This window comes from Rhamphochromis sp. 'chilingali', assembly GCF_963969265.1.
Source record: "Rhamphochromis sp. 'chilingali' genome assembly, chromosome: 11".
Lineage (NCBI taxonomy): Eukaryota > Metazoa > Chordata > Actinopteri > Cichliformes > Cichlidae > Rhamphochromis > Rhamphochromis sp. 'chilingali'.
The window spans coordinates 39208857-39233769 of NC_137938.1; the positions used below are offsets into that span (position 1 = coordinate 39208857).

The 24913-nt window shown below is 43.8% G+C and overlaps 2 protein-coding genes across 5 annotated transcripts in view; both read right to left on the minus strand.

Annotated features, from left to right (window-relative positions):
• Positions 1-368: 368 nt before the first annotated feature.
• LOC308406390 (uncharacterized protein) lies at positions 369-17981 on the minus strand. 3 transcript variants are annotated; one of them, XM_080897376.1, is made up of 9 exons: positions 17719-17981; positions 13122-13270; positions 4821-4954; positions 4515-4632; positions 3455-3525; positions 3056-3131; positions 2077-2139; positions 1471-1540; positions 369-1159 (listed from the first exon to the last, which is right to left on the minus strand). In XM_080897376.1, the coding sequence occupies exons 2-9, from the start codon at positions 13254-13256 to the stop codon at positions 1077-1079; spliced, it is 750 nt and encodes a 249-aa protein (XP_080753502.1). In that variant the 5' UTR covers positions 13257-13270; positions 17719-17981; the 3' UTR covers positions 369-1076. The 3 variants fall into 3 exon arrangements, with proteins under 3 accessions (XP_080753502.1, XP_080753501.1, XP_080753500.1); XM_080897375.1 differs by lacking the exon at positions 3056-3131 and adding an exon at positions 2292-2367 and having other exon boundaries at positions 13122-13267; positions 17719-17979; XM_080897374.1 differs by lacking the exon at positions 3056-3131 and adding an exon at positions 2292-2367 and having other exon boundaries at positions 17719-17978.
• The window catches only part of arhgef2b (rho/rac guanine nucleotide exchange factor (GEF) 2b), a 43722-nt gene continuing 36527 nt past the window's right edge, over positions 17719-24913 (minus strand). For both annotated transcript variants that reach the window (XM_080897371.1, XM_080897370.1), the window contains one exon: positions 17719-24901. In XM_080897371.1, the coding sequence (XP_080753497.1) occupies positions 24867-24901 (35 nt within the window). In that variant the 3' untranslated portion in view covers positions 17719-24866. The remainder of the gene's footprint in view (positions 24902-24913) is intronic.

Consider the following 24913-nt stretch of genomic DNA (forward strand, 5'->3'; position numbering starts at 1 on the left):
AGGTTAAATCAATGATTTCAATGAGAAAGATGACAGCCGAGGCTTCGTTCCAAACTCTGCAGTTCCTACTTTAGTCCAGCAGATGTTGAATGAACGTGGCTCTGCAGCTGGAAGACGACGCTGGTGTAGTAAAAGGAGCCATTTCACCGGCTCTCAGCACACGCCTGTTCCACAAGCCTGAAAGTTTACCCAAGTTTGCACTTTCAGTCACTAGAACGTGACCAGGTTTTAAGACTGAGCCTAAAACTGACCTGGTGTCAGTTTTTAAACTCTCCTGCGGACGTGTATTTGTACTGCAGTACAACTTCACAGCTGCCTCACCGTTTCAGAGGAAAATGAGTCGATCGATCAATAACCCCCAGACTCTGTTTGGTTCTACATACGGTACTTTTATTTTATAAAATCCTGTTTCACTTTCACGATTTATTACAATGAACTGTGACATCATCAGTGATGACAGCACCTGCCTCCAGGTAATCACTTTTCTTAACTTTGATTCTGTCCTAAGGTCAAAGAAAACAGGAGGCGTGTCTGGCTTGTGATTGGCCCCTTTGTTCACCATATTTGGCAGTTGAATGCCTCCGTTATTGGTCACTCCAGTAAGCCACACCCCAGAAGACAAAAACAATAATTAATTGGCTAACAGAAGATTGGCTTTCATCAATCAGTCATCAATATTTATTGTGGCAAAGTGAACTAAAGCAGGAACAACAAACCGTTAAGACAAACACGCCATTAGTCATTAGTTAACGAGGGGCGGGGCTGTTAGTCACTCATTATTACAAAAACATGACTGGGGTGGAGGCAAAGCAAACTGTGCAGAAAAAGTTCAAAGTAGGAATGTGAGAAAAGAGGGGGAGGGGCCAAAGGTGAGGGGAGGAGCCAGATTGGAGAGGAAATATCTCCCACACTCCTCTCATAGCAGGATCAGAGGATCTAGTTTTTGACCTCCAGCAAGCAGAGAAAAGGGGAGGGGCCAGTGACAAAAGGGGTTGAGCCAGAGGAAGAAAGGGAAGAGGAATATTTTGGCCACAGAGTTTCCTGACATCCACGTCAGGTAAGGCGGAGCCAGAGGTTCAGCAGGAGTTGAGCTCCTCCATGGTCTGGTTCAGGGTCGCCTGGAGCTCCAGGTTTGCGTTCTTGGCAGAAGTCAAAGCATCTGCAACACAGAGAGGAGGGGCCAACCAGTCAATGACCAATCACATCAATCACAGGCTGGTCTCTGAGGTCTTACAGTTTTACTTTGTGACCTCAGCTGGCAGCTGATAGTGTAGTGGTAAGACTATATGCCTTTGGAGCGGGAGTTGCAAGTTCGCCCTGTATTCAGTAAGGGTCCTGCTAGAAAACCATGCTAAAACCTGGAATGGCGCAGCTAAGTCTGCAGGCTGTCCGCAGCTCGGACACATGTTGTACTGTGTATGTGACAAATAACACTTGTTGTCTGTGATGAATATTGATCGTGGGCCTCACCTTCCAGACCGTCGATGGTTTTCTCCAGTTTGGCCACCGAGCGCTCGGCAAACTCAGCTCTGGTCTCAGCCTGAAACACAGGAAGTCGGATGACAAAAGGGAAATACACACGGGGGAGAATGTGAAAAGCTGGTCTGTTGCAGAACCCTGATTGGTCGCTCTGGTTTGTTGTTTTGTGCAGGATAAATAGTCAAACTGAAAACGCTCGTACGTCCTGGTTTTATACTTTCTTAAACCCTTTCAAGATATTTTTTGTTTAGTTTTTTTCAAAATAAAACATCACACTTTATGGTCACATTAATCTTGTTTAACTCATTCACTGCCAGCCATTGGCAGTGAATGGGTTAGACCCATTGACTCATTCACTGCAATTGACGGCTATAGACGTCAATGGCAGTGAATGAGTTAATATTCGTGACCTCAGACAAAGTCTCAGACCTTAATTATAAAATTGAAAATACATTACACACTTAGCCTTAAACCGACGATTGGCTGACTTTATTCAGATGCTTCCCTCCATGCAGCTGACAGCTTTTATTGTGAAAAGAAGAAACAAATCGAGTTTCTCCAACAGGTCGTGACGTCACAGGTGAACATGACACTCACCTCCTTCAGTCTGTTGCGCAGACTCTTGATCTCCTCCTCATACCTGTCCTCCTTCTGAGAGTACTGACACACAGAGACAGCAGCCAATCAGAGAGCAGGTACACACAGGTGAGCACACAGGTGTGAGGCTGAACCGTTTCTGGTTCCAGAGACTGCACCGGCTCCGTTCCCCGGCAGAATTACCTGTGCCATGAAGCCCCACCCCCTCCTCCTACCTTGTCGGCTTGGGCCTCCAGAGACTTTGCACTTGTGAACACAGTTTTCAGCTCCTCCTCCAACACCCGGGTCTTGCTGCAGGTCAAAGGTCACATCAGAGGACACAGTGTGTCAGACAGGCATGTGGGCAGGTAGGCTCAGGTGGTGTCAGGTATCAACTACGGTACCTTCCGACTAAAGCAGGATGCACTCAGCAGAACCTGGAAATGTTATGAGCCTGACCCAACTGTTCATACGGTCCCCATCTTTAATGTTCCCGCCTCAAGACTTAGACGGAGCAGCACACCTGCACAGGTGTGCTGCTCTGAGAGATTGCCAGGTACGGAACTGATGATGTATTCTGTCGCCAGGCAGACAGGTGCAAGGTGGAACACCATAAATGTGATCTGTAGGCTCCGCCCCTTTGTTTTCAAGTCATGAGGATGCCAACAAAGCCATTGATTTACATTTCTACCTCACCTGCTGCTTGACATCCTGTTATCAAGATGGCTGCCGAGTGACGAGAACTGCTTCTAGAAGGATTTTAATCAACCCGACACCACCTGAGCACCCTATGAGTTTGTGTGTGTGTCATCAGGTGTGTGCGTGCGCACTGTCAGGTGTCATTGAGCCTGCAGGTAGATTCATGCAGAGCAACAAGAGGAGGAGGGTGAGGAGGAGGAGCTGAAGCAGCAGATAAAGGTCAGAGATCATGGAGGCAGTGGGAGGTCAGGAGGAGGAGCTTCACTCGGTCAGCAGGTCCAGGTCACGTGACCCTCAGTACCTTATCCTCGGACGCCTGCAGACTCTTCAGCGAATGATCGAAGCTCCTCAGCTGCTCCTCCAACCTCCGAACCTTACTGTGAGACAGGTGGAGGCAGGTAGCAGGGCATGCAGACAGTTGCCGTAGAAACAGACAGGGAGAAAGAGGCGGAGCTGTTACAGAAGCAGTGTGGCATCACATCAATGTGATGTCAAAGTTACCAGGTGTGTCAAAGCAGCTTCATGCTGTTACAGAGGCAGGTATGTCCACTTCATTAGGAACACCTACCCGCTCGAAACTCACCTGTGTGGTCCCCGAGGTGTTCCTAATAAAGTGGCTCTGAAAGTGTGTGTGTGTGTGTGTGTGTGTGTGTGTGTGTGTGTGTGTGTGTGTGTGTGTGTGTGTGTGTGTGCGCAGAACCTCTCGGCCTGCTCCGCTCGTTCTTCAGCTCGCTCCAGCTCTCCTTCCACCATCACCAGTTTACGAGCCACCTGTCAATCAAACAGCACACTGCATTCCTGTGTACGACACCACTATGTACTACTAGGGCTGGGTCATATCATACCGTTCACGGTAATACCGATAGATGTATAATATGGCGATAGAATATGGGTAAAACGTGCATGCGCTGTGCCTTTGTTTACATACGCACATGGCGGCGACGCAGAACGAGAAGAGTGAAAGCGGATCGTTGAATGAAACAATGAACCAGAACTGGTTTGTAAAAACGCTGCAGCTTCACTGGTGTGGAACTGGTTTAGCTTTCGTCCGTCAGATACACAACAAAGCACTATTTTTGGTAGAGCATGCTAGCGGGCCGTCGCTATTACCGCGTTGTTTGGAAAATACGGCGCACTTAAAATCATCCTTTGATTTGTCTGAAAGTCGACAGAGCCCCTTATAATCCCGTGTGCCTTATGTATGAACTCTGGTTGTGTTTACTGACCTCGAAACGATTTTATGTGCACGGCGCTCGAAAATCTGTCAGATGTTTCAGTACGACTTTGCTAAGCTACGAAGCCGCACCGCTTGATGGATTGTCGGAGCATTACGGCTGTCGTAGGCGGAGCCTCGCGGAGTGATACGTACTGTGCTTCAACATAATGTTACCGTGCTGTGTGTGTATGACCTCTTTTTAAGTGTTGTGGATGTTATACATGGTTATGCTGAGGATATGTCGGCCAGTTTCCACTGGAAATGCCTTTTGGTTAAACTGTCAGCGAGGAGTTTGCATTTGCACTGTTACATGTTTATATAACTTTAATGCAGATAAAAAACAGCTGCTTGTTTAAGTGAAAATACTTTGATGTTTTTTTTGCACTAATAAAGTTGTGGAGTTGTAAAGTATTTTGTCTCGTGTCAATTATATCGTCAATTATATCGTTATCGCAGATTTTCAGATGTATATCGTGATAAATATTTTGGGTCATATCACCCTGCTCTAACTATGTGGTAATGCCAGTAGCAGCGTGTGCAGTACCTCCTCATACTTGCGGTCTGCCTCCTCAGCGATGGTTTTGGCCTCCCTCAGCTGCACCTCCAGCAGCTCCATCTTCTCCTCGTCCTTCAGAGCTCTGTTCTCAATCACCTTCATCCCCCTGATTGTGGACAAAGTTATGTGATCACATTTAACCTTTGACCTTCTCAGCACTGCTGCTGTGTAAAACAGCTACAAACAAATCCTACAAATCCTGCAGTGCTTCTCATAGTACTGCCACAGTATTACTGTGTATTATTACAAGCTGTAGTACTTTGCAGTATTTGTGGAATACAAGCGCCCTCTGACCTCTCGCTCTCGTCGGCTACCTTCTCAACCTCGTCCAGCTTGTGCAGCGCGGCGGCGAGTCTCTCCTGAGTGCGGTCCAGGTTCTCCTCGCTGAGCTGCAGACGTCGACCGAGAGACGTGACCTCGGCCTCCGCCTGCGGGGAGACAGACACAGGTCAGCTGACACATCGACCTCTAACCCCCCAGGGGCGCAAACATCCGGTCATTCCCCATCCTGTTCCTTCCTTTCACAATAAAATTCCTTTTCTCACACACAGGTGCGCGCACACACAGTGACAGCTGCACATGAAATACTTAAAGCTAAAAATGTGTTTTTACTAGTTATGAAACATTGTTATTGTAGTAATAACAAGCTTGCTCTGGTTCAGGAGCACAAACAGGAAATGACACAGGAATCATCTGTTTTATAAATAATGTTTCTGATTTCATAATTCACAAACAAAAACAAAGCTTAACTGTAGTTTGTCTATTTACTCTTAAATTATGAAACTCGACTTTAATTCTGCTTAAAGTCGAGTTTCAGCAGCAGAACGCACAAGCAGACTGCGGCCTTTTTAATCCAGCACCTTTAATCTGGAGGTAACAGGAAGTGAAACGGGTCAGGTTTCCTGTACGCATCAGGTCACACAGCCAAGTGTGTGTTATCAGCAGCTTCATGCTGCCGTTTATCAGCGCGTCACGCCCTGATACACATACACACACACACACAGTGTACTGCAGTACTCAGAGTACACACTCCGCTGACAGGAAGGGTACTGGATATTTACTGTAACAGGTAGAAATGAGGCTGTGCACACTGTGAGGGAGGAACCACATGTGAGCCACCTCCAGATGTGCGTGAGTCAACGCACCTATCAATCATAGGCATTTTCACAACACTTTGATAATCGGAGGAAATGATGTCGCTGCAGCACAACAACAGTAAGATAAATAACAGGATATTTGTGGAGTCCGGTGACGTAGGCGGTCAAGATGGCAGCTTGAATAGAGATTGACAGACCACGCGACTTTCGCACATTGCATGCTGGGAACTCGTGGCAAAACAATCCAAGTACCGCATCACATGCAAGCATTTGCAGCACCGCAAAACGTTCATTCTCCGGTTCCAATACCTTCTTGGTTTTTCTTTGCCGCCCAAAAAAGGTATGTACAAAACGAAGGAGAACAATGCCGGTCCGTACAAAGACAGACTCGACAAAAAGGCAAAGAAAAGATATGAGGAAAAAAAAAAAAAATCAAAGGAGTGAAAGGGTCAGACCCTTACGAGCACACAGAGTGGACAAAAGACGTTAGCATGCTGCCCAACTTTCACCACGCTCATATTTATAATTATACGGTTCTTGGAGTGAGTGCACTTGTCACGGACAAACGAGCGGCATTTAATCCCTGTATACGGCTGCTGCACCAAAGGAAGATAAAGTTCTCCCTACTGTTCCCAGCGGTGCTGGTGCTGAAAAAGGGCAGACGTGAGTTTACTGACACAAAAAAAAAAAAAAAGCCCAGGACTACATTCTGTCTTTACTTTAAGGGAGATATTTACAGTCAGGGCTTGGATTTAAACACTACCCTTTTTCTTTTCCTTTTTTTTTTTTCTTGCCCTAGCTTTAATTAACATGCTATACACGATATACTTTGCACCTCCTAACTGTTTAGTTTCAATATTATAGGGCTTCGCAGTTTTATTTGAGTTATTCAGTTGTGCTGCTTCTGAGGATACGAAGCTCACTAAGACTATTAAATTCCTGTAAGTTTTTCAGTTGTTATGAAGCCCTTTTCAGTTTGTTCAGCTAGCTAAGTCCCGGAATGACTGTTTTCCTCATATTACATTGATTTAATATGCTGCTGGCGACAGGTCCTGTTTATGACTGTTCGACTGGTTAGAGTCACGGACCATAAAGTTTATGTTTTGCTTTCTGGGGCTCATAGCCCACCTGAGGGTGACTAGTGTTCTTGGTTGCCCCAGACGTATCTGTTTAAATGTTTATCAGTTGGTATTTTTATTTACTTCCAACCCCCCCCCCCCCAATTTTTCTTACAGCCAGCCTTCCAAATATTGTCCACTCAGTACTGAACTCCTGGTTCTAATAATAAGTTACCCCACGGTTATATGTCCGACACGTATTGCATGATGGCGAATAAGCCACAAAGGGCCCTTACTTTAATGACCTGGAATGTAAAGGGCCTTAACCACTCAATAAAAAAAAGAAATCATGACATTTATCAAATCAAAAAAAGTTGACATTGTCTTTCTTCAAGAGACTCACTTGTCTCCCCAAGAGTCAGATAAACTTTGCCGTGATTGGGTTGGTCAGGTATTCTTTTCGTGTGGCAGCAGTCAGAGTAGGGGTGTCGCAATTTTAATTCATAAGCAGTTACAGTTTAAATGCTCCCGGATGGTTAAGGATGAAGATGGGCGGACATTGATACTCTTGGCTGAGATTCAAGGCCATAGGATGATTTTAAGCAATATCTATGCACCAAACATCAACGACCCCACCGTTTTTGGAAACTTGGAATGCAAAATTTGTGATATGGGCGACTACCCAATCCTGATAGCAGGGGACTTGGTCATGGATGATATACTGGATCGAAGCACTCCCTCACAGCGACACTCTAGATCAGCGTCGGTCGCTATAAAAATGTGTAGGACCTTGGGTTTGGTGGACGTATGGAGAGTATTCAACCCATCCACAAGAGATTACACCTTTTATTCTGCCCCCACAACACTCTGTCAAGAATAGATTATTTTCTTGTGTCAAATTCTATCATGCCCTCAGCAATGTCCTGCTCTATTGGTAGAATACGCGTTTCTGACCACACCTCTGAGCTCATTTGGTAGCCCCCCCAAGTCTCCCAGATGGAGGCTAAACTCAAGCCTTTTACATGATCCCAACTTTTTCCACTCCTTAAGAGAGCAGATCAATTCTTATATAGAAATTAACTTCTCTACAGCTCCCAGTGCAGGTGTAGCATGGGAAGCTTTGAAAGCCTTTATTAGAGGGTTCATCATCCAGCATGCCTCATATAAGAAGAGAACTGCTCTGACCAAGCAGATAGACCTGGAGAGGAAGATTGCCATAGCTGAAGCCGCTTTTAAGGCAGACATGAGCTCGGCAAATCTGACCCACCTAACTAGACTTAAATATGAGTTTAACTCAATTTTGACTCAGAAAATGGAGTTTTCTCTATTTCGGGCAGAAATACTTTGAAGATGGAGATAAACCTGGCAAACTACTTGCAAGATATATTAAACAAAAAGAAGCTCAGACTATCATAGCAGCAGTTAGAGCACAGGATGGCACTATGGTGTCAAAACCCTCTGAAGTGAATGAAGCCTTTAGAGATTTCTATATGCAACTCTACTCCTCTACTCTAGCTCCCCAACTGGGTCTAGAGAGTATTTTAAATTCAGGGAATTTAAAATAGAAAGTAGCTCGTCCACAGAAGGACTGGTAGCTCCCCTTACGATAAGGGTTCAGATCGCGCGAACAGGTGTGAAATGTGTGTGTTTAGTTTGTTTGTTTGCTTGTTTTAATCAATTTTAAATCATGCTTTTTATTTGTTTTTGTTTCTAATGTCTCTGTAAAGCACTTTGAATCACCTTGTTGTTGAATTGTGCTATACAAATAAATTTGCCTTGCCTTGCCTTACTCAGAAATACAAGCAAACTCTCAGGAAATTAACAGTTTTCTCTCCCCCCTCAACCTCCCAACTCTCTCTAGGACACAGGTGGACTCCCTGGACGCCCCAATTTCAAAGGAAGAGATCTTAAGGGTAATCAAAAACCTTCCAATTGACAAGGACCCTGGGTTGGATGGGTTTACAGCCGAGTTTTACAGGAACTTTGCAGATGAGCTCTTCCCTTTACTTCTGCAAATGTTTGAGGAGGCCCTGGATAAGGGCAGCCTGCCACCAACACTGTCAGAGGCACTTATTTCGCTTGTCCTAAAGAAAAACAAAGACCCGCTTGACTGTAAGAGTTACAGACCAATAAGCTTGATCAATTGCAATTGCAAAATTTTAGCTAAGGTACTAGCAACCAGATTAGATGAGGTCATGACTTACTTAATACACCCCGACCAAGTTGGTTTTATTCGGACCACAGCTCTGCCGATAATATTAGACGCCTAATTGATATTATGTGGGCAACCCAGGATAAATCCTCTACGGGGGACTTTTCTCCAGCTATAGCCCTCTCCCTGGATGCAGAGAAAGCATTCGACAGGGTGGAGTGGCGTTTTCCTCTGCCCCCCTCTCACGGACAATAACCATATCCAACTTCTTAATAGCAATGAACTGGTCTGCATTGGTGCATCATATCTTTATTCTCTTCCCCCTCCTGCCCCCCCCCCCTTTCTTAAATAGATAACTATCATATCTGATATCATATCTCACAGTACAATAATATTGAATGGGTTGCATTGTTGTATTTTGTCATGTTTCTCAGGTCTTTGTCTGAATTTCTACGAACATTATTGCTAAGGATTGTCTTATTGCATTGGAGTCACACTGGGTTAAATATGTACACTTGGGTTTTAAGGGGTATTTATTATTTTCTTCTTTTTTTTGGGTTGTATGGAAGCCCCAAACGCAATTTCATTGTTCTTGACAATGACAATAAATAAATAAATACTAAAATACTAAAATACTATTTTGTGTAATGGAAGCATTTGGCTTTGGCCCAAAATTCATAAGGTGGGTCAAACTTCTCTACAACAATCCAAGAGCATCAATACTAACGAACCGTATTGTATCACAGTCCTTCGACCTCCACGGAGGTACAAGACAGGGCTGCCCACTGAGTCCTTTGCTTTTTGCTCTAGCTTTAGAGCCTCTGGCAGCAACAATACGTAGAGACCCTGATTCTCCAGGTATCCAGGTCCACAATAATAATCACAAGTTGATGCTCTATGCTGATGACGGCCTGGTCCTAATATCGCAGCCAGAACGCTCTCTACCTGCTCTCTTAAGAATTATTAACCGGTTCTCTAATATATCAGGATATAGACTAAATTGGTCAAAGTCTGAAGCGCTCCCTCTGACAGCCTTCTGCCCCAAAACCCTGTTCCAGCTGGGGGATTTCAGCTGGCCTCAGACCGGTAACAAATACTTGGGCATTACATTCCTCAGTTTGTTATACAACATAGTTCAGGCTAGTTTTGAAACTCTATTGGACAAGTTCAGAACCGACATAAGTAGATGGTCCCCTTTGTTCCTCACCCTTTGGGGTAAAGTTAACATCATCAAAATGAATTGTGCTCCAAAATTTAATTACCTACTACAAACACTCCCGCTAAAAATCCCATCAAAATATTTTCATCAATTTGACAGATTGTGCAACCAATTCATACGGAACAACAGACGCCCTAGAATAAAGCTTAAAAAGCTACAGCAGCCAGTGGAGTCGGGAGGCCTGGGAGTCCCAGATTTACTGTTTTACCATTATGCTTTCAGTCTGAGACACATGGTTCACTGGCCCTCCCTCCAGAACGAGCCCCCCCATGGTTTAGTCTGGAGAGTACTTTGTGCTCACCACTCCCTCCGATGCACATTTTAACCACCAAGCTCCCACCAGATATACAAACCCACCCCATTCTTCCGGTTCTGCAGACGGTCTGGAAGAAGGTGGCCTTGCTATTAAATTTTAACTCCCACCTTCACACTGAGGCTTCCATATGGCTCAATCCCAAACTCTGCATTAATAAGTTTCCGTTTTTCTGGAGACTGTGGGTCCAGACTGGGATACTTGTTCTCGGAGACCTGTATCAGGGGAGTATTCTCAAGTCCTTCAACGACCTTAAAGCAGTTTTGGTTGCCACAGAGTCAGTTTTGGAGGTACTTGCAGCTCCGGCACTTATTGCTCAAAACTTTTGGTTCCCCCTAAACACCACCTCCAACTATTGAATATCTCAGCTACATCAAAAAAATCTTTGGGGGAGGTCGTGAAGTCTCTAAATATTACTCAATGCTTGTTAAGGGCACGAGTAAAGGGCTACCCGCCCTCCAGTTAGCTTGGGAATCTGACCTTGGTGTGGCTTTTACAGATCAGGAATGGACTGCAATTTTGCAGAATAGTAAAAAGGTGTCCAGGGAACTTAGAACGAGACTAATCCAATTTAAATTACTACACCGAATTTACTGGTCGCCACACAGACTGTATAGGGCGAACCTCATGCAGATGTCAGACTGGGGTAGGCACATTGACCCATATGATTTTGGAGCTGTCCTAAAACCCAAATCTTTTGGACTGAGATACATGACTTTATCAAATCAACCATACGATGGGATATTCCTTTTTCACCAAGACTATTTGTTTTGGGGGACCCATCACTCCTTAAATATGCTCCGCCTAAGGCTGCTGTGGGTACAGACTGCATTGATGCTGGGGCGTAAACTCATTATTTCCCAGTGGAAGGCCCCTTCCACCCCACCTGTCTCTGTATGGCATATTCAACTAGGGAGACTTGCTGCACTTGGACAACTGTCATACAGGCTTCTGAATAAAGTGGAGAGTTTCCATCTGAAGTGGGATCCATATCTGTCCAGAATAAAACGAACAGACTAGAACTTGGAGTGGGACTGACATTGACATTCTGACGAAGCACCCTCAGGGATGTCAGGGTGTGGCATGCAGTAAGACCCACATAGTCAAAGGCTGGCTGTTTTTGTTTGTTTATCTCTTGCTTTGTTTGTCCCCCTCATTTTGGTTTTGTATTCTCTACTGTTCTGCTGCTATGCTGATGCTTTTTTTTTTTTATGTGATGTAATCTGTCTCTGCAGTGGACTGTAGTGTTCTCAAAGCACAATAAAATATTAATCACAAAAAAACAAAAACAGGATATTTGTAAATGTTTACAAACATAAGAGCTCAGTTATAAACATCCAGAATATTACAGAGGTGAAATATATCTGTGTTTAAAGAAGCAACAGGAACGTGTTCATCGAGCTTCATCACTTCCTGTTCACGCTGGCCGCCGGGTTAACGCATTCTCCTCCAGCATCATCAAACACGATCAGCATGTTGTCACGGACAGCTTAAACAGCCAATCAGAGTAAAAACAGCACCATGCTGAGCCAACCAAGTGGCTGGACCAAATATTCACAAAAACTCAGGCGACTGTGTCAGCGAGCCCATAAACTTAGAAAAGGTGAGCGCCCTCTGCTGCAGCCCTGCTGGAACTACACAGCTCGCCTGATCTCGCCCTGCTTCAAACACGCCGAGTTCGCTCTAAACTTCAGGCTGTACACCAATCAGAGCCAGCCGCATCAGGCACACTTCCTGTTTTGTGACTGAAGTCTGATTGCGAGTAATGGCATCACTTCCTGTCTGACGGCAGGTAAATGCAGTGCCACATAAGCCTTTAAGCCTTACCACAGAACCAAGTCCGCCAGAGCTTATCTTTATATTTTTACAGGCTGTGGAGCCATTTTTGGGAGCATTTCAAGTTGCTATACATCAATACAACAGTTGTAGCCCAGATTTTAATAACATGTATGCATTAAGTCCATAGTAACTACATAAATTGCAAAAAAGTGCAATGAACAAGAAAATTGAAAATTGTTTTTGATTTTTTTACATATATTTCTAGTTAGAGAAATTTTTATAATTTTTATATACTGCAGGAAAAACAAAAATAAATATTATAATGCAAATTTGCAAAAGATTCAGCATGTGCATCAAAACAAACTATTTCCAGCAGTGCAGTTTGAGTTGTAAGCATCCCAGAAACTATTCAGAAAAGCATAACACTAAATATGACTTTTAAAAACACCAGTATAGGCTTATAAGGCCCTGAAGCTAAAAAAAAAAACGACATTTTCCACGAAAATGACATCACTTCCAGTCTCGGCCAGGTAATGGCGGACATGCGATTGTTCGCGCTGACGTCTATTCCAACGTAGGAAGTGTTTTGAACAGCTGAAAGCGTGTTTCTGGAACATTATGTTTTTGTTGCTGCAAGCGCTTTTTATGCAGTTTTTTTCAAAGCGTTATGTGGAAGGAAACCGTGACCTAGGGCAAGCTGATGGCATAAGATGCAAGTACAACTCCTCTGGTTTCATACGCAAAAATTTTTTGCGCTAGCTTACGTGGTTCCAGTTCTACAGAGATTTAAAAATAGTTACGCAAAACGGAGCGTGCCCACTCCGACCGGTTTTAAAGGGTTAAACCCACAATGACAAATGCACAGCAGTACAGGACTGTGGGAGCGCAGCCTCGTGCCATCTGACAGGAAACAGCTGTGAAATACGTGATGTCATCGCCTGTGACTTAAGGACATCGTTCGGGTGCGTGTGCCGTACCTCCTCCCGGGTCCTCTTCTCCTTCTCCACCTCCCTCTGCAGTCGCTCTGCCCGCTCCTCAGCCTCCTCGGCCTGCTCCTGCAGGACTTTGATCTTTTTCTTCACTGCCTCGATGCTGTTCATGCCGCCACTCATCTTTTCTTCTTCTACTGCACAGAAAAAGTTTATTACACACTTTTCACAGTAAAACAGAGCGCCGCACATACTTATTCTGAAATAAACTATCAGCAGGAAGTCCGTTCAAACGACGTTTTGTAAGAGTGAAATAATTACAGCTGTGGTCAGAGGGAGGCCCTCTATCACTGAGCCGGGGAGCGAACACAGCGAGCCGCGGTGTGATACACAACGTGGAGCTTTTCAGAGCTCTGTGTGTAAATACATGAATCCAAAAAAAAAGGGGCAAGGGGAGCTCACTTCTACAACCTGTTAGCGGTCCGGACTTGTCCACGCCAGTAAACACGACTTTACAATAACGTAAACACAAACGCAGACCAAATGTCTCCGTTTAGAAATGATCCTGAAAAGAAAAACAAGAATAAGGCAGAATTTACACGTCAGTCGAAGCTCAGAGAAAAATCAAACATTGAGGCAAGAATTCAAACACTGAGCTCAACAGCTGGAAAGAAAGAAGCCAAACCTGAGCCATTTCAGGAAGAGCTCTGTGTTAGTGGCCTTTAAAACAAATGTCGCAGCGCCAGTCACTAACCCGGGTTAGAGTATCCAGCTGCTGAGGCTCAGTGACAAATAGAGCTGCATGTCATCAGGGGGGTTCAGAGTGGACTCAGATCATCATCCATTGGGCGTAAAACGTACAGCTTATTGCACCAGCAGCATCTGCTCTTATAGAACTATCATTAGCTTACAGCTTTAAGTGTTTAAGGTCTGTGCTAACTAAAAATAAAGACAAGATGATAGTTTATTAAATTTTAATGAAGTTTGCAGATTGTTTCAGTGGAGTTTAATAAACTCCTTGCTATCTAAAATATAAAATAACATATTCTCGAGCATCTCACACTTCTGATAATCAGCTGTCTGCTTGACGTTTATTCAGCTGTGTAAAAACTATAACTTTAATCTCAGCCAAACCGATTTACTCAGGAACAAATAAAACACTAAAAAAAGCCAAACAATAACATTTTAAGTTATCTAAGTGACTCATATATCATGTTTAACCTGAGTAGCGAAAGACGGCGGTGGGTTTGAAAACGATTAGCCGGGAGTCCGGTGTTCTCACGGCGCTAGTGAGCCTTGCCCCCGGCTCGCTATCGAGCTAGTGGGTAACAGACGTCTCCGAAAAGGTCGGAGCGCTTTTGAAAATATGCGGTGTCTTGATAAACTGAGCAGATATTTGAGGTTTACACAGCTACATTCTCGCCTGAAAATATGTTAAACGTTTATTTTGTGACCCAGAAAGAATAATAAGAGTAACATTAAAACTAACTAGCTGCCACCATTGTTGGAAACTGAGCTGGGCTGCGCTATGAATTCTGGGACACAGCTGCTTCTTCTTCGGGGTTTAACGGCAGCTGGCATCCTTGTACATGCAGTGCTGCCATCTTCTGTTTCAGTCCGTTATTACACTCTTAAATCCTGCTACTTATTCCTGCGTCTTTTGTGATCTTACAAAGCTTCAAACGACGCGTCGACTATTAAATCAGTCGTCGACGATTTCGATAGTCGACGTAATCGTGACTAGTCGACTAATCATGGCAGCCCTAGAGACCAGTCTTACTTGTTATCATCTATCGTCCACCTGGGCCTTACACAGAGTTTCTGTCTGATTTCTCAGACTTTTTATCTGATTTAGTTCTGAGCTCAGATAAAATAATTATTGTGGGGGATTTTAACATCCATGTAGATGCTAAAAATGACAGCCTCAACATGGCATTTAATCTGTTATTAGACTCAATTAGCTTCTCTCAAATGTAAAAGAACCCACCAAGCTTGATGATGACACCATCAACATGCGCTATCGCAGTAGAGCGGTATAGTCAAAATCTCTACTGTTGGCCAAATTTATATCGTTTCTACCGCCCACCCCTAGTTACAAATTATCTTTCATATTGACTCATCTCACAGAGGTCCTGCTAGACCTCAGTGCAGCGTTCGATACTGTCGACCATAATATCCTATTAGAGCGATTAGAACATGCTGTAGGTATTACAGTGGTTTGTATCATATCTATCTAATAGACTCCAGTTTGTGCATGTAAATGGAGAGTCCTCTTCACACACTGAGGTTAATTATGGAGTTCCACAGGGTTCAGTGCTAGGACCAATTCTGTTTACATTATACATGCTTCCCTTAGGCAGCATCATTAGAAGACATAGCATACATTTACACTGCTATGCAGATGACACCCAGCTCTATCTGTCCATGAAGCCAGATAACACACACCAATGAGTTACACTGCAGGAATGACTTAAAGACATAAAGACCTGGATGGCCGCTAACTTTCTGCTTCTTCATTCAGATCAAACTGAGGTTATTGTACTCGGCCCTGAAAAGCTTAGAAATATGGTATCTAAGCAGATTCTTCCTCTGGATGGCATTACCTTGGCCTCCAGTAACACTGTGAGGAACCTTGGAGTCATTTTTGACCAGGACATGTCCTTCAAAGCACATATTAAACAAATATGTAAGACTGCGTTCTTCCATTTGTGCAACATCTCTAAAATTAGAAATATCCTGTCTCAGAGTGACGCTGAAAAACTAGTTCATGCATTTATTACTTCCAGGCTGGACGACTGTAATTCATTATTATCAGGATGTCCTAAAAACTCCCTGAAAAGTCTTCAGCTGATCCAAAATGCTGCAGCAAGAGTCCTGACAGGGACTAGAAAGAGAGAGCATACTTGAGCCTGATTCTGCCAGAGGTTTCTTCCTGTTAAAAGGGAGTTTTTCCTTCCCACCATCACCAAAGCCCTTGCTCATATAATTGTTTGGGCTTTCTCTGTTTTCCTCGCATTATTGAAGGGCCTTTACCATATATGGCACCTTGGGGCAACTGTTCTTGTGATTTGGCGCTATATAAATAAAACTGAGTTGCATTAAACCAACGTGTATATTTTTGAGTGACCAAGCCGTACGGAAAGCAGTGATCAGGCGGTTCTCGAATGTGTAAGAAAGATTAGTGATATGCTGTGTTGCTGGTGATACGTGAATGGCTCGAACTCATGAAGAACCAAAACAAAAACCTGCTTTTCCTGGAACGCGTCAACTCTGAAGCGACATGACTGTCAAGTTCTGACAGCCAATGGTAACATGGATGGGACATAGCATAACATAGGGCTGTGTGATATGACCAAAATCTCATATCCCGATATAAGACATCTATCGTCCCAATAACAACAACAACAACAATAATAATAATAATACTAATAATAATGGATTGCATTTATATAGCGCTTTTTCGGGATTCAAAGCACTTTACAATACCACTATTCATTCACTCTCACATTCATACACTGGTGGAGGCAGCTACAGTTGCAGCCACAGCTGCCCTGGGACAGACTGACAGAGGCGAGGCTGCCATATCGCGCCACCGGGCCCTCTGACCACCACCAGTAGGCGGTAGGTGAAGTGTCTTGCCCAAGGACACAACGACCGAGACTGTCCGAGCTGGGGCTCGCAACACCACAAAACAAACGATTGCGTAAAATGAAACGATAGACATTTTTATATTGTCATCCGATATATATCGTTATATCGAACAGCCCTAGTATAACAGCTTAGCTCAGACAGAAGGCGGCGTGGTTATTTCTGCTGTCAGATCCCAGTGGCATCCTGCAGCCCATAGAGAAACATGGGTTTCGCGCTCCTGAGATGAACGAAGAGGGCAGAGCAATCTCTGCTTTAGATCATCTCCACAGAACAGCGTCCTCTGGGAGGACCCGATATTTGGATTGGGTATCAGCAACGAGTTGATCTCGGGGAATTTTCCTCGCAGTCAGCTGACACAAATCCGCTGAGATGGGTAGCCGCTGTTCCACCTGAGCACCAGTGGCTCTTTCTTGTGCTGCATCAGCCTCTTGATTCCCAACACCGCCAAGCTGAAGGCTGTAAGAACGACTGCTACACTTGAGCTCAGCTCAGAGATTCTTAGAGTACTCTGATTATTCTTAATAATCTGATTTCCACACACTGCTGGGCCTGAGCAATGACCCATCCTCCAAGTGTGATTAATGTACAGGGTCATCACCCGTATTTTTGACCACTGCTTAAACTGATCAAATCGGAAGTGTAGGTCAGAGTTGAAGCTTTGACCTGAAGAGACACGTTCAGGGGGCGGTTCTAGTTCTCTCCCCCTATGATTGGCTTTTTTAAATAAAGTTGGTCTGAATAAAACTCAAACTTTAGTCCCTCCCTGTGCCCGCGCACCTCTCACGTGCTCAGGTCGTTTATCCATACCTCATCGATTATTACCGACTTTATCGGAAGCACGTTTTTCACACCTGACTTCCTCTTGTGTGCGCCACTGTTTGTTCCGTGTTAGCACGTTAGCGCCGGAAGCTAGCTGCGGACACCGCCCTGTTAGCGGCTAGTTCGTTAGCTCAGCTCAAGTGTGCTCGGCTTTACCCGTGTGTCCCCCACTTACCTGTCCGAATCCTTGGAAACAGTCACACCTGTAGCTCGCGCCCTTCTTCCGCTGCACTCACTTCCCGGTCAGCTAACTGTTAGCTGTTGGCGGCTAATGCCTCACTCTCCGTGAAGTTTGACGAACTGTGAATCGCGCTCCGTCTCAGCCTCCGCGGACTCGAGTGTCGTGTCGGTCCTCGTGCTCCCTGTTTGGGTGGTGGTCTCGATTTCTGGTCTAGGGTTCTGGTCGCGCTGAGTCTGGATTCCGGTTCCAGCCAACTCCCAACTCAGGAGACTCCGCCCTCTTCCGGGTTAAATTCGCTCCACGGGAAGTGATGTTGCACTATGTCCTCTTCAAAGTAAAAGTCCGAAAGAAGAAGCTGCCGAGTATCAAAGTTTAAAATCAGACTCCTGAGCTCTGTGAATACCTCCCGGACAGCTGACATTAACGCTCTCTATCAAAACTAAAGAAAGTGTATTAATTCTTTGTGCAAATATGACTGTTTTAAATGAATTAAAACGTACTTTTTACTTTTAATTCCTCTCAGACAAACTGCAGATTTAATAATGGATTGGATTTATATAGCGCTTTTCAAGGCACCCAAAGCGCTTTACAATGCCACTATTCACTCACTCTCCCATTCATACACTGGTGGAGGCAGCTACACTTGTAGCCACAGCTGCCCTGGAGCAGACTGACAGAAGCGAGGCTGCCATATCGCGCCATCGGCCCCTCTGGACAGATTTGCTTCAGTTTTACCGGTTTTAGTGACTTTCCTGAAACTGAATGGACTCTTCAATCTCTGGCTGTGTTCTGTTTTGTTTTTGGGTTTTTTTTCCCCTGAAGAAGTTGTTTTTGAAACTCCTTAGCTGTTAATCCCCTCTCATTGTGATTGAATATTAAACCTTAGAAAGCATAATGACAATTTTTTTTTTAACAAACCAAACCAGAAATCTTCTCCAGCTTGTTCTTCTGATGTGTTATTGCAATTTGGCTCTAACTAAATCAATTAAATTAACAGCAGCAGCCACCTCGAGGTGGGAAGAAAGTGTAGAAGATCAGAGAGGAGTGACTCTGACAGGTGTGCACAGGTAGCTCCAGCGTGATGTTAAAGCAGACTGTGTGCTGGCCAGCAGGAAGACCCCCACTTTCGTGCTGTAACAGCAGCGATCTGTGGTCCTGGGACATTGATCAAGCCGCTCTTCTATGGAACCAGCTCCCTGTTCGGATTATACAATTTTCTTCCTGTTAAAAGGGAGTTTTTCCTTCCCACTGTTGCCAAGGGCTTGATCAAAGGTTGCCATTTGATTATTGGGTTTTCTCTGTATTATCATAGGGCAGTGTGCCAAACAGACAATGCTGGGGGCCAGAATTCGTCCGCAAAGGATTCGATTTGACCCACTGGACCAAGGGCGGATCTAGAGAAATTTTCTTAGGGTGGCATGAGGGTGGCAAAATCAAAGCCCTTTTTTTCAAACACACATGCAGGTGGTTACATATGGTTAAAATGATGCAAATGCAGTAAGTATACACGTTTTTCATAGAAATATAGTCCATAACTTAATTATTTTCTGTAGCCCCCATAATTAAACACTTTAGTGACATAAAACATGTGATGTTATGTACTGTATAGCCTGGATAATAAATAAAGATGTAACGCTGTAAGTATATGATCCAGAAAGCTACACCACATGGGGCGGTTCATTTACCAACACAAGTCTAACTTAAGTTTCACTGTTTATTGTTAGAAAAAAAGGTAAAATCGTTACAGCTTAAATTACACAAAATGTCAGAAATCTGCACTGTCATGCACAAAAATCTAAACCTAATTTTTCATGATTTGTTGGATTAACCCTCTGAGGCCCAAAATATAACCGGTCATTTTTGACTTCTTTTGATTTTACGTTTGTATTTCACCTTCAAATTGTGCCATTTTATTTTTTCCCCTCTTTGTTTGGTATCATTCTTTTCAGCTTGACCTCACGTGTCTGAATTTAGTTGTTTTTTCATTGACATACTGTGTTAACACAACTGATCTGAAATCACACAAACTTCAAATCCTAGTAGTATCTTTTTTACTGTAAACAAAAAAACAGACATGTTGAGTAAATTATTCTTATAACTTGAAATGTAAATATAAATTGTACATTTTGAAAACTTATGCACACATTTTGTAAACATATACAACTATTTATCTAAAAAATGCAGCCAATACACCTGCCGATTTTTTATTTTTATTTTGTACAACCATTTAAAAATATTACTAAAACTAAAATCAGGTGTCGCAATAAGATGCCCCACAAATTATGTGTGACAGTAAAAAGAAATTGTTTGTCCACCACAAGACAGGAGAACAGCACAGGGATAAACCTGCAGGCCTGACAACAGGAGGTGTATCACTCCGCTGGTTTTCTACTTGGTGACAGTGCTGGGTCATATCATACCGTTCACGGTGATACCGGTGTAATGTTGGGCAACGATAAGAAAATGAAATATGGCGATAGAATATGAGTAAAACGCGCATGCGCAGTGCCTTTGTTTACATACGCACATGGCGGCGAAAAAAACAACTCCCTTTTAACAGGAAGAAACCTCCAGCAAAACCAGGCTCAGGGAGGGGCGGGGCCATCTGCTGTGATTGGTTGGGGTGAGAGAAGGAAGACAGGATAAAGACATGCTGTGGAAGAGAGACAGAGGTTAATAACAGATATGATTCAATGTAGAGAGGTCTGTTAACACATAGTGAGTGAGAAAGGTGACTGGAAAGGAAAAACTCAGTGCATCATGGGAATCCCCCAGCAGCCTACGTCTATTGCAGCATAACTAAGGGAGGATTCAGGGTCACCTGGTCCAGCCCTAACTATATGCTTTAGCAAAAAGGAAAGTTTGAAGCCTAATCTTAAAGTAGACATAGTGTCTGTCTCCTGAATCCAAACTGGAAGCTGGTTCCACAGATAAGGGGCCTGAAAACTGAAGGCTCTGCCTCCCATTCTACTTTTAAATACTCTAGGAACAACAAGTAGGCCTGCAGAGCGAGAGCCAAGTGCTCTAATAGGGTGATATGGTACTACAAGGTCATTAAGATAAGATGGGGCCTGATTATTTAAGACCTTGTATGTGAGGAGCAGGATTTTGAATTCTGGATTTAACAGGAAGCCAAAACAGGAGAAATCTGCTCTCTCTTTCTAGTCCCTGTCAGGACTCTTGCTGCAGCATTTTGGATCAGCTGAAGGCTTTCAGGGAGTTTTTAGGACTTCCTGATAATAATGAATTACAGTCGTCCAGCCTGGAAGTAATAAATGCATGAACTAGTTTTTCAGCGTCACTCTGAGACAGGATATTTCTAACTTTAGAGATGTTGCACAAATGGAAGAAAGCAGTCTTACATATTTGTTTAATATGTGCATTGAAGGACATGTCCTGGTCAAACATGACTCCAAGGTTCCTCACAGTGTTACTGGAGGCCAAGGTAATGCCATCCAGAGTAAGAATCTGGTTAGATACCATATTTCTAGGCTTTTCAGGGCCGAGTACAATAACCTCAGTTTGATCTGAATTAAGAAGCAGAAAGTTAGCGGCCATCCAGGTCTTTATGTCTTTAAGACATTCCTGCAGTTTAACTCATTGGTGTGTGTTATCTGGCTTCATGGACAGATAGAGCTGGGTGTCATCTGCATAGCAGTGTAAATGTATGCTATGTCTTCTAATGATGCTGCCTAAGGGAAGCATGTATAATGTAAACAGAATTGGTCCTAGCACTGAACCCTGTGGAACTCCATAATTAACCTCAGTGTGTGAAGAGGACTCTCCATTTACATGCACAAACTGGAGTCTATTAGATAGATATGATACAAACCACTGCAGCACAGTACCTGTAATACCTACAGCATGTTCTAATTGCTTCAAATAAGCCATTCCTCTGCAGATGATCAGTTAGCTGTTTGACAACTACTCTTTCAAGGATGTTTGATATGAAAGGAAGGTTGGAGATCGTGGCTCAAGAGTTGGCAGTTCGTCTTGTAATCGGAAGGTTGCCAGTTCGAGCCCTGGCTTGGACAGTCTCGGTCGTTGTGTCCTTGGGCAAGACACTTCACCTACCGCCTACTGGTGGTGGTCAGAGGGCCCGGTGGCGCCAGTGTCTGGCAGCCTCGCCTCTGTCAGTGCGCCCCAGGGTGGCTGTGGCTACAATGTAGCTGCCATCACCAGTGTGTGTGTGAATGGGTGGATGACTGGATATGTAAAGCGCTTTGGGGTCCTTAGGGACTAGAAAAGCGCTATATAAATACAGGCCATTTACCATTGGCCTATAATTAGCTGAGACTGCTGGGTCTAGAGATGCTTTTTGAGTAAAGGTTTAACTACAGCCAGCTTGAAGGCCTGTGGTACATAGCCGATTATTAGAGACAGGTTGATCATATTTAAGATTGAAGCATTAATTAATGGCAGGACTTCTTTGAGCAGTTTTGTAGGAATGGGGTCTAAAAGACACGTTGATGGTTTGGAGGAAGTAATTATTGAAGTTAACTCAGAAAGATCAATTGGAGGAAAAGAGTCTAACTTAACATCAATGGTACTAAGAGTAGCTGTAGATAATATTACATCTGTGGGATGATTATTGGTAATTTTTTCTCTAATGATAAAAATTTTATTTGTGAAGAAGTTCATGAAGTCATTACTAGTTAACGTTAAAGGGATGGTTGGCTCAACAGAGCTCTGACTGTTTGTCAGCCTGGCTACAGAGCTGAAGAGAAACCTGGGGTTGTTCTTATTTTCTTCAATCAGTGATGAATAGTAAGATGTTCTGGCTTTGCGGAGAGCTTTCTTAGGCAAGCTACAGTTGTAGCCACAGCTGCCCTGGGGCAGACTGACAGAAGCGAGGCTGCCATATCGCGCCATCGGCCCCTCTGGCCATCACCAGTAGGCGGTAGGTGAAGTGTCTTGCCCAAGGACACAACGACCGAGACTGTCCGAGCCGGGGCTCGAACCGGCAACCTTCCGGTTACAAGACGAACTGCCAACTCTTTGAGCCACGATCGCCCACGATGGACTAAGCCTCCATCTTTAAGGAAGATGCACGATGACAGTCAACGTCAAATGCTTACTCCAAGCCGGTAGCGTTAGTTACTTTAGGTGAAAGTGGATTGTTGGTTTTGAAGCCCGCTGATTGTGTGTTTGGTTTCAACCTCTCCCAGGAGATTGGCACGGAGAGGAGAATCAGGAAGCACCATTCAGACACGGAATCGCACGGACGAAGCTGCACTTGGGGATTAAGGAGGAGCACCTTTGGATTAGCACCTTTCACTGTTTTTTGGCACTACCTTTGGAAACGCACACTTTTTGGCCAGAGCGCCGCATTTTGGGGTCCTCTTTCTCCTGCACCCGTGACACTTGAGGCGACTGTTGTTGTAATTTGACACTATATAAATAAAACTGAATTGAATTGAATGTCAGCCATCTTTGTTTATTTTTAGTTTCAGGAAATAAATTTTCCAAATGAAGTTTGTGTCACTGTGTGCTTAGTTTATCAATTCATTCATTTCTGCATCAGTAATCAAAATCTGAAAGTCATGTTTCATCTGAAGCTAAAAGTAAAGACAAATACTCGAAGAGCAGCTGATTAGATTTATAAAGAGTACAGCAGGAATCACCTACACTCATCAGAGATCAATACAATTACTTCAGTCCATTGTTACTACAGTTAAAATACACTCAAAAGAAATGTTACAGCGGCACATCTGGATGTGAGGCGTGCATCCTGGCGAGCTTTTTTGCATAAACAGAAATGTTTTGGATCCCAAAGCTTCAGATAAAAAAAACCATAACAAAACAGTGATGAATCACACTGTAGAAACTTCCCAGCGTTAAACCTGAACACAATCAGTTATTCAAAAACTTCAAAATCACATTCAGGTCCTGATGTTACAAATTCATTTTTTTGTGTTTCCAAAACCTATAGAACATCATGTGAACTCACAGGGGGTGGGACTACTGTCCATAAAACACCTGATCAGAGATGATCAATCACACATGATCAGGACAGAGGATATCCGCATTCTTCGGTAACGCTTTCTGCTTTATCAGCGCCAAACTACAGTTCCTCTACTGTCCAGCAGAGGCAGCAGCGAGTCAGTCCCAAAACCCTTACATGTTAAAATAAACATGCTTACAGCCTGATTCACAAACTGGTCTCTATAGATAACACTCTCCTGTCTGAACTGATTAGAGTTTGCATTATTAGGGGCATGGCCTCTTTGACTGATCGCAGACTTGTTAAACTTGCTGTAGTCCACCCCAATATGATCGCATGATTACATCATCACCGGCGTCTGTTGTTCTTTTTTGTAAATGAACAATTTTCTATGTCAAACACTGTTCCATCATCATCATCACCGGACGACACGAGGAGCTGACATCATCACCTCCATGCATCAAAAGAAACAAGCTGATTGGTCAATTCAACCAATGTCCTACACAAGTATAAGAGACACAGCCATGCTAACATGCTAATAGAAGGAGCTCTGTGCTCCTTAAAAACACACCTGACCTACAATCCAGCACTACGTGAGTCCCGACCCCCAAAACCCACATCTGACCACACCAACCTCCAATCCCTCCCCATAATCCCAGTCCTTTCAATGCTTACATACTGGTAATGGTTTCTGTAAATCAGACACCATTAAAATCAAAACTTTAAATATGAGATGGCTGCTGGTCCAAAGGCATTCTGGGTAATGTAGTGTGGTGTGTCTCAGATTCAAAGAATAAATAAAAATCTGTCTGCTTAAAACAAACTGTGAAAAATATCTGGATCAGACCAGATCCAGATCCAGGTCCAGCTCCAGATACGCATGCTCTGGTCCCATTTACAAACAACAAAGAAACAAAGAAACAAAAAACATCAAGGGCACAGATCAAACCAGTGATCTAATCACATGACCCAGTTTGTTTGAAGCGGAAAATAAGTTGCCAATTTAACCTCGCCCTTACCCTTTTGGCTCCAAGTTTTAGAAAATGTTCCAAGAACAAAAGTCTGATTTGGTCTAAAAACTGTAAAACAGGCAATGGCATTATATCCAGGGCCTTTAACAATAAGAGTCCGATGTGTGTCTGTGGCATCGCAGTGACAACAGCAGAGGTCCCTGAGGTCATCGGCTGTAGGTGGGGCGTTAACTCTCGCTCTCCTCTGGGATGTCCTGCAGGTCTGAGGGGTCAG